The sequence below is a fragment of the Nomascus leucogenys genome, chromosome 4 (genome assembly GCF_006542625.1).
Source record: "Nomascus leucogenys isolate Asia chromosome 4, Asia_NLE_v1, whole genome shotgun sequence".
Taxonomy (NCBI): Eukaryota; Metazoa; Chordata; class Mammalia; order Primates; family Hylobatidae; genus Nomascus; species Nomascus leucogenys.
This window is the reverse complement of record NC_044384.1, coordinates 66231005-66241153: the sequence shown is the minus strand read 5'-3', so window position 1 is coordinate 66241153 and position 10149 is coordinate 66231005. Positions and strand designations below refer to the sequence as shown.

The following is a 10149-nucleotide window of genomic DNA, read 5'->3' as shown; positions in this document are numbered from 1 at the left end:
CAGTGTGTTATCCTCGCCTCAGCCCATTGTTTGTATCCTTCTTGAGCAGGGATCACATCTTGCTGCACATTGTAGAAACCACGTGGGTCTGTCTCCTTCTCCAACCTGGGAGCTCTGTGGTGGGAGGAGCAGGTGTTGTTCTTCTCAGGTTTCCCACCCAGTGTCCAGACTGGAAAAGGTGCTAATAAATATAAGTTAAATTGAAATAAACTAAGAATACTGAGAAGTTATACAAGTCTTGGCAGTAACCTCAAATGCTAAGTCTTGGTATCGTTTGCTATAATCTTGGCACAGACAAATGTGCCAAGAAATCAGAACAATTGGCTCTTTGTAAACCTGAAGGTACTTGATTTTCTTCAGTGTCATCTTTTCATTCTGATTCTTTAGCTCTAAACCAATATTAATGCTGTGTGGCTCTTGGCTGCTGCCAGAGCAGTAAGGTCCGGTGACCTTTGGTGCAGGAACTCTGTCACTGCTTGCCCTGGTGTCTGTATTTCACTAACAGCTGTGTACTCTTAAAATAAAAAACAAGCTTCGTGTTTTTATAGAGGCTTTTTTCCAAGGAGCTTTTAAATGTCACTGAATTCATTATTTTTAACGTTAACATGGGAAAGTCAATATTACCCTCCTCCAAACTGTAAAAGGGTAATTACTTTTTTGCATGACCTGACTATGTTTTTCCCCCTCTTTTCTGCCTTTTGGTCATTGTTGGCCAAATTATCCCATTTAGTAGTTTATCTCTGAGAGGGCATATGTAGTCATGGAGAAATGAAATAAAATGGGATCATTTGATGATTGCCTAGTGTCTAGCAAAGAAGTTCAAGGACATGACAATGTGTGGGAGAGGACTGGGAAGGAAGGTTGAAATACACATTAAATCAGTTCATATTTATTATCTGAAAGCCATCCTTCTACCCATTACTCACCACCAGACATAAGCATGAGTGGCTTGGTTATTCCTCTGTAGCCGCATGAAAGAAAAATTTCCTATGATTGTCCCCCAGAACTCAAGGGGAAAGCTCTGCCTCTTTTGGTCATTGGGGACAGAGCCCACTGTGGTTTGCCTTTTGGTCCCAAGTAATGCTTCTCGGAGGCTGATGGAGGAACGTGTCTTGCCGTTGCCACCTCGCCACAGTTTGCTGATTCAAGGGTAGAAACTATCTGAAACCAGGTTTCAGCACCTCATACTGTACTTGGCACACAGTACTTAGCAAATATTTGCCTTTTGAATTACATTGAATTCAGACCTGTTAGGTGTCCACTCTCCCAAGGGCTGAATCTCACTGCTCCTCAGAAGAATCAGAACTGTTAGTTCTCTTTGGGGAAAACCAACCCCCTGTTTCAATTTATGTTTAGGATGAGATGAACATGATATTCCAGAGGTTATTAAGAACACACAGAGTTAAAAACAAACACCTCCTTAACATGGATGTTCAACAGCGACTTAGCAAATATTAACAAAATATTGTCAGACACTGGGGTGAGAGTAGAAAGCTGAGACGAGAGAAGTACCCCGGTTGACAGAGTCCAGATGAGCTGCCTCCCATCCAGGCCTCTGGGACCCACGTCAAGTGTGTTTTTTGTCCTTCAGGTAGCCGAAAAGCATCTCCAGGCCCCCCTCCACTAGCTCTGGCAGAGGCTTGGATAAAGGGTTGTGGGAAATGTGGAGCCCTTTGTCCATGGGATTCCAGGCGATCCTCACCAGTCTACACAGCAGGTGGAGTTCGCTCGGGAGGGTCTGGATGTCGTTGTTGTTGAGGTTCAGCAGCTCCAGGCTGGTGACCAGGCAAAGCGACCTCGGGAAGGAGTGGATGTTGTTGCCCTCTGCGATGAAGATCTGCAGGCTGGCCAGGTGCTGGATGCTCTCAGCGATGTTTTCCAGGCGATTCGAGCCCACGTGCAAGAAAATCAGTTCCTTCAGGGAGAACACACACATGGGGATGTGCGCGAAGAAGTTGTTGCTGAGGTTCAGCTTCCTCAGTCTGGAGAGGTCAGCGAAGCATGCAGGGAGCTGGGACAGGCAGTTGTGCGACAAGCTCAGGACCTCCAGCTTTCGGCACAAGCTCAGCTCGGCCGGCACCTCGGTCAGGCAGTTCATGTTGACAAACAGGACCTTGAGGCACTGTAGGAGGCTCACTTCTCTGGGCAGGCTCTTCAGGCGGTTCCCGCACAAGTTCAGGACCACGATCCGGGTCAGTTTCCCCACCTCGGGAGGGAGAACCCGGAGCTGGTTGTGAGACAGATTGAGTTTCTGGACCTCGGACAAGCCCCACAGAAAGTCGGGGATGTCTGTCATTCCTCTGGTGACCAGGCTGAAGCTGACGTGGTGCATGCCCCGCTTCAGCAGAGACCGCGGGTCCCTTCCCGAGAGCAGGACATCGTCCCACGGAGAAAACTTCTGTCTCCTCCCCGTGAACAGCATCCTCTTGGGGCCCTTATCCTTGGAGCTGGCCCTCGACTGCCTGGCCCCCATTGTACCTTCCCTTCTAGTCACTCTCCTCTGCCACCTCCCAGGCAGGGACCGTGTCCTCTCAGCTGCTAAAAGCCAGGCTGTTGCAGGCAGGGAGCGTGCGTGGGGGTGAGAACCAGCTTGTGACTAGGAGGTCCTAGTGTGGAGAAAGCTGCCAGGAGAGTCTTGATCAGGCCTTGCAGGTATCCGAGACAGGTCCCTGGGTGGCTGCAGGAGCTGTGCCTGTTCCCCAGGGTTTAGGTGTTTTCTTTCTTAGCAGCTAGGCTGTAATGATATACTTGTCCAGAGGCTGCTAAACTGCTCAATTCCCTCTGAATGCCACAAGGCAGCTGTCACTGTCACTCTGCCTGAGTTTTATTGACTGGGTACATGCAAACAGGTCACAGGAAGGCTGCATATAACTTTACTCTCTCAGCTTTTCCTCGGTATCACAGTTGAGCAGGGTGATTAACAAGCCCATCTCTAAAAAGAAGTAAAATGGAAAAACAGAGCAGGCCACACAAGCACCGGCTGTTGGCAGGATTGCGGGAGCTCAGCCAGACAACTTTACAGTGAAACTGGGCTCAGTGCTAGCAACAGTTATGTCTCCAAAGCTAAAGATCATCAGATGATATCACAGGTCCCTGTTCCAAACCTTGATGAACTATGTGTTTGTGAAAAGATAACAAAAGCAGCCCCGATACCTGGAATCTTCCAGGTCAAAGGTTTTTATCCTGTGCTTGTCAGAGGTGATTTAGTGAGAAGGGAGTTGTGGGGGGATCTCAACCCCTCACTCCCATTTCAGCCAGAGAAGCTCTGGGCTCATGTGTCTTATAGAGACCTTCTGTATTTAGTAGGATGCACTTCAAATGTTTGAACAGCCACTTGAGTGGCCACCTTAGTATGGTAAGCACGGGCCACCTATTGTCCTGGAAGGATATAATGAGGCCCCCCTCGCTATGCACTGTTCTCTTTCTCTCTTTCTCTCTCTCTTCTCCTCCCTGTCTTTTTATTTACTTTTATTTTTTTATTTATTTCTTTTTCTTTTTTTTTTTTTTTTCAATGGAGTTTTTGCTCTTGTCGCCCAAGCTGGAGTGCAGTGGCATATCTCGGCTCACTGGAACCTCTGCCTCTCGGGTTCAAGTGATTCTCTTGCCTCAACCTCCCAAGTAGCTGGGGTTACAGGTGCCCACCACCACACCTGGCTAATTTTTGTATTGTTAGTAGAGACGGGGTTTCACTGTGTTGGCCAGAATAGTCTTGACCTCCTGATAGAGGCGGGTGGACCTGCCTTGGCCTCCCTGTCCTTTTCTTAAATTAAAAATGTTAACTTATATCTTAAGTTTGCAGAGTTAATTGTTGGTGTTATGGGCTGTCCCCTCACCCTGCCCTCAAATTTCGTATGCTGAAATTGTAATCCCCAGTATCTCAGAAGGCGCTGGGTTTGGCAATCGGGACAAGTGAAGACACAGGGAAAAGGCAGCCACCTGCGAGCCAAGGAGAGAGGCCTCAGAAGAAACCAACACCTTGATCTCAGGCTTCCAGTCTCCAGAACTGTGAGAAAAATACATTTCCGTTGGTTAAGCCATCCAGTTTCTTAGAGCAGGCCTGGCAAACTAATATAGTTGGGGAGGAGGCGGACACACATCTGCATAGGTGAAAAATCCTAAAAATAGGTAGTCCTTAAGTGGATAAGAGATATCAAGGAGCTGACCTAGGTTCTGAGCAAAGGGCTTGTGGCCCATGGCAAGGGCTGGTTTGGCCTGGAAGGGTGGGATTTTTGCTGCTATGCATCCTGGAGACCCCTGCTGCTCCTGGGACCCTGACCTCACAGGGCTGTTGCCACCAACCCGAGAGTTGTCACTGGGTCCTAGCTTGGTGCTGCCTGGGGAGCCTGGAAGTCCATCCACACCCAGGGTGCAGGATCTGGGCAGGAGGAGCAGCGGAGTTAAAAACAAGGGGAGGCCACTTCTCTCTTCACACGCCATTGGAAAGAGATCTGACCCCTTTGACTGAGTCAGCCGCAGGGATTCTAGACAAAGGTGGAGACTTTGCACATGCTTTTTATGGGGCACTTGAGTGTTCTAGTTATCAGTTGTGGTGGCCGGCGTGGGAGCAATGTGGCTAAATTTAGACTCTAAGTTTTTGGAGCAGACCATGCCATATATATGTAAATTTCATATGGCTCTACTAAAACAAACAAACAAACAAAAAAAGCTAGCTATGCTTCCTCCTTCCTTCCATGAGCCTGAGAAATTATGCTAGAGTATTGAAACGTGGGGAATTGCAAGACCTGGGATGGTTTGAGAAAATTATCGACAACTTTCTTCTTGTGGCAATTCTCTCTCTTCCCCCTTAATACATTTTTTCTAATAAATATTTCTTGAGCACTTATCAATAGCCAATATTCATCAGATGTTTACTTATGTAAAAGTCACTGTACGCCTCACTTTCTATGCAGAATGGGTATTAAAATTATCTCTATGTTACAGATGAGGAAAGGAAGACAGACAAAGGTAAAGTTACTTATGTAAAATCAACTCACTTCCCCAAAATCAAGTAAACGGTCAATGGTAGAACCAGGATTCAATTCCAGTTGGTCCGCACAGAGCCCAGGCTGGGAACCACCAGAAGATGCTGGTCTTACCTCTGCAGAGAAGCAAAGCAACTCTGGCTAGGACATGGCGGCTTGCTTTCAAGTGCCAGGGTGTAGGACTGAGGGAGCACAGGTCAAAAAATGACTACATTACTCCACGCATAGAAATAACTACACAGGGCTGGGGGCGGTGACTCACGCCTGTAATACCAGCACTGGGAAGCTGAGGCGGGTAGATCGCCTGAGGTCAGGAGTTCGAGACCAGCCTGGCCAACATGGTGAAACCTTGTCTCTACTAAAAATACAAAAAATTAGCTGGGCGTGGTCACAGACAGCTGTAATCTCAGCTACTCGGGAGGCTGAGGCAGGAGAATTGCTTGGACCCAGGAGGTGGAGGTTGCAGTGAGCCAAGATCGTCCCACTGCACTCCAGCCTGGACGACAGAGAGAGACTCTGTCTAAAAAAAAAAAAACAAAAGAAAGATAGAAATAACTACACAGCTGGATACCAACCCTGCTTACTCTATGCCAGCATAACCAGGAAGAGCAAAAGTTAAACTATCATTCCAGAAAACTTCAGAGTGATGGATTTATCGCCTCCAAAAACAGTTCAGGTCTTCTCCAGAGAGTTTCTCATATATCAAATGGATGAGCTGAGTCACTAGCTGACTTGGTTTCTTCTAATTTTTTGAAACGTAAATGCTGCCCACTCAGTGACTGTCAGTTATCCAGTCAGCACATGGTTTTCTGAGAGGACATTCCCTGTCTCTGGTCTCAGTCTTCTCCTCTGTGAAATGGGCCATTTGGAGGGGATAACGGCCGAGAGCCCCTTCCCACTCTCCCAGTCTGATTCTCACTACAGATGGGGCCACTTGTGAGAAAGTGAAAGTCACATTCAACCCCCTTTCTGGTGAAAGTATGCAAAATCCAAGACAGCCTTCATTTGTGTAACTTTAATGTTCGTCCTGGGGAATAAACAGTAACAAGGAAATGCTGGCTTTAGGGTTCTGTATACTGTATAGACCACACATTTGACCTTTACCAAAAGAGACTTTTCAGGGCTCTCTGAATGGAATGCAGCTTGAAATAACTCTCAGAACATTGTTGGACAATTTTTTGAAATTCCAGGGCATTGTAAGTAATGTGATTATCTTTAAAACCTAAGGAGCCTGCAGAATAATTGAAATGCATTTAATATGCCTGACGTGTTTACTGCATTGCTGTATGTTCCAACTGATTGCTCCAACATATGAAAATCAATATGGATTATTTCTTTAAACCTAAGTAATATAAAACTGAAATAATGAGAGTGTAAGATAGTAGGTTATGAAAACAACTGAAGCTACTCCTGAATTCACACTAATGGAATATCTACAGGAAAGAATACTTTTTATTCTCATTATGACATTTCGGCTTATGTCTGTACATCACATCTGTTAATTTCAGAAGAAAGAAATGTGTACCTCTAAATAGTTTATTAAAATAAACTTTCTACTGTTTAAAAATTTTAAGATAGGCCAGTTGCAGTGGCTCACACCTGTAATCACTTTGGGAGGCTGAGGCAGGCAGATCACATGAACCCAGGAGTTCAAGACCAGCCTGGGCAACGTGGTGAAACCCCATTTCTATAAGAAATACACAAATTAGCTGGGCTTGGTGGTGCATGCCTGTAGTCCCAGCTACTAGGGAGGCTGAGGTGGGGGGGAACATTTGAGCCCTGGAGGGCGAGGCTGCAGTGAGCCATCATAGCACACTGCACTGGATCCAGCCCAGGCAACAGAGCGAGACACTATCTCAACAATAATAATAATAATAATAATAATAGAAAATACAGAAAAGTATGAAAAGAGACAATCCAGTTAACATTTTGCATATATAAAGCTAGATTTTTACCTATGTATATTGGCTTCTATCTGTTTTCCTTTACCAAAAAAGATATATATATTTTTTCAAAATCTGCCTTAGCCTAGGTTTCCTCAAAAGCAGATCTTGAGGCAAAAGCTTATGGGGCTAATATTTTATTAAGGAGCACAACTGTGGGTAAGCAAGAATGAGGGAGACATGGGGGGGAGCATCAGGAGGGGGAGCAAATACAAGTGATGTGTTCTGAGCTGCCACATCTTTACATCAAACACAGCCTGTTGCTAGGTTTTGCAGAGATCTGCAGAGAAGCTATATTAAACCATTGTAGCTCAGAATGGTCCATGGTTAAGCATCTATGAAATGCATGCAATAGTACAACCCAAAGCACATTTTAAAAAGTCCCTAAATCATGGTTATTGATGACAGATGGCCCACGGTATAGTACTAGGACAGAGTAAGAATTCAATCAATGATAGTTATTCTAAAAATGGTAGCCATTACACACATACACACACACATGCCCCTGGAGTCGTTCAGAGAACATTCTCCATGTGTTCGATTTTGATTTTGTCCTTCTTTATGGACTTTACACTTTCTTTAGGCCCAATCAAACCTTTAACTCTGAAGCACCCCACCCCTCATTTATCTCCCATTCTTCTTCCATGCAAAACCTTAGTTAGTGCTAGGAGCTGTTTGAGACACTTTCATACACTCTATCTGACACAAATAATACTTGGGAGATTGACATTATTAACCTCATATTAATTAGGAGGAAGTTGAGCCTCCCTGAAGTTAAATGACTCTCCAGGTTGCAAAGCCAATTACTACCAGGATCAGAATCAACACTCAGGTCTTCTGATTCTGACTCTGGTTCTCTTTCTACTACATGGAAACCTGTCTTCTTCTGCACAATTTTTTCTTAGTAAGGTGGCCGATTATTTTTTTCAATTAGAGCATCCCACAGCCTTCTAGCACACAGACACTGCAGCAAGAGGCAGCATAATCTAGTGGTTAATGTCATAAGCTCTGGTTGCCTGACCATCTTGGGTTTCAATCCTGGAAATTTTAGTCAAAGTCTGTGTAACCTTGGGCAAGCTACTTAGCTTATCTGTGCTGTTTCCTCATATATAAAGTGGAGTTAATAATACTACCCATTCATAGGACAGGCATGGTGGCTACACTTGTAATCCCAGCACTTTGGGAGGCCGAGGCAGGTGGATCACAAGGTCAAGAGATCAAGACCATCCTGGTCAACATGGTGAAACCCCCTCTCTACTAAAAATACAAAAATTAGCCAGGCATAGTGGCATGTGCCTCTAGTCCCAGCTACTGGGGAGGCTGAGGCAGAAGAATTGCTTAAACCCAAGAGGCGGAGGTTGCAGTGAGCCGAGATCGTGCCACTGCACTCCAGCCTGGCAACAAGAGTAAGACTCCATCTCAAAATAGTAATAATAATACCCATCATATAAAGTTGCTGTGGGAATTAAATGACTCTGTACAGAGAACACATAGAGCACGGTTTCATACATAGCAAGGATACCTGAAGATCCCAAGGAAATGTCAATTCCACGGCCACCTCTGGGTGCTCAAGGGCTGAGCACCTTCACCAGCAGGGCAAGCCTGGTGCCTTTCCTCTCCTATAACCTTCCTCTTGACCACACTACACCTCAATCAGCTATTCCAAGGGGCAAACACACTTCTCTAGAGTGCAAGACACTTAGAGGCAGGTTCTTAGAGAGAGATCCGAATTGAAATGCTTCTCTCTGAAAGTCAAGATCTTCTTCGGAAATCATTTGTCCTCAGTTTGTTTACTATCTCACTCTGTTCATTCAGCTCACATTTGCTGTCAGGCCAATTCTATTTCAAACCCCTTGTCTCCCTCAGAGCCCTGGAATAATCCCGAGGACACAGTAGGCACTCAAATCAATGTTCATTGAAATGAACAAACATTTGGGCCCTGATGGAAGTTTCGTGTGAGAAAAGAACAATGAAGAGGGCATTGAATATCCTGCTTGTTTTTAATTGATTCTCTGTTACTCTATTTGGATATTTGTCTGCTTACAAGTCCCTCCAGAGGACTCTGCCTACATCCTGTTCATGGCTGACCACAGGATGCCTGATTTGACCTCCATCACAGCGGCTCACTGAAAAAAGTTTTGTCAGACAAGCCAAGGCTCTTTTATCTTTAAGAGGAGACCTCAGCACCTTCTCCGGGGGTTGCAGTGAGCTGAGATCGCGCCACTGCACTCTAGCCTGGCGACAGAGCAAGACTCCATCTCAAGGCAAAAAAAAAAAAAAAAAAAAAAAGGAGAGCTCAGCATCTGCACCTTCTCAGGGAACCTGCTCGGCCCTGCTACGTCTTCCTCTGTAAATGGGGATAATTGTGCCTCGTTTGTATAGGCCTATTATGAGGATTAAATGGAATGACACAGGTAAAGCAAGTAGCTCAGCACAAAAGGGTCCTGCTGCCATGCTACCAGCCACAGTAATCCATCCTTCCCATTGTGGCCAGAATGTTCTAGAAGACTGTTCCCATCAATCCACTGTTATGGACCATCCATTGACACACCTGTGCCCACAGACTGTCCATGCAGATCATAGTTACATGCATGTTTGCATCACAACCTCATGCCTCACCATTCATCTCTAACACACCTACTTGATATCCCAGCAGTAATGAGGTAGCAGCTGGCTCCCCTACACACTCCTTGGTATTTCATAATGCCACTCCTTTGTTCATGCTGATCCTTTGCTCCACATGGCTCACACCTTTCATGTTCCCACATAAGAACAGTGCCCCCTCCTCAAGGAAGCCTTCCCTGACCACCCACCTTCCTCTAGGGCCATCTGGGCATCCTTCCTTACTTCCCACAACATCCTAGACTTACCTTTGTCACAACACTACCACCCCAGATCTCAACTGGGCCAATTTTGCCCCTCATGGGATGTTTGACAATATCTGGAGATATGTTTGGTCATCAACTGTGGGGGTGGCACTACTGATGTCTAGTGAGTAGAGGCCAGTGATGCTGCAAACATCTTACAGATCAGGACACCCACAACAAAGAATTATCCAGCCTACAATCTCAATAGTGCAGGGTTTAATAAACACTACCATATGCCAGGAGTGGTGGCTCACGCCTGTAATCCCAGCACTTTGGGAGACAAGGCGGGCAGATCACCTAAGGTCAGGAGTTCGAGACCAGCCTGACCAACATGGTGAAACCCTGTCCCTACTAAAA

The 10149-nt window shown here is 45.7% G+C and overlaps 1 protein-coding gene across 1 annotated transcript; it reads right to left on the bottom strand.

The window, feature by feature from the left end:
• Positions 1–1529: 1529 nt before the first annotated feature.
• On the bottom strand, positions 1530–2502 carry LRRC30 (leucine rich repeat containing 30). The gene has a single exon (XM_003262067.3). The coding sequence runs from the start codon at positions 2471–2473 to the stop codon at positions 1568–1570; it is 906 nt and encodes a 301-aa protein (XP_003262115.1). The 5' UTR covers positions 2474–2502; the 3' UTR covers positions 1530–1567.
• Positions 2503–10149: the final 7647 nt, after the last annotated feature.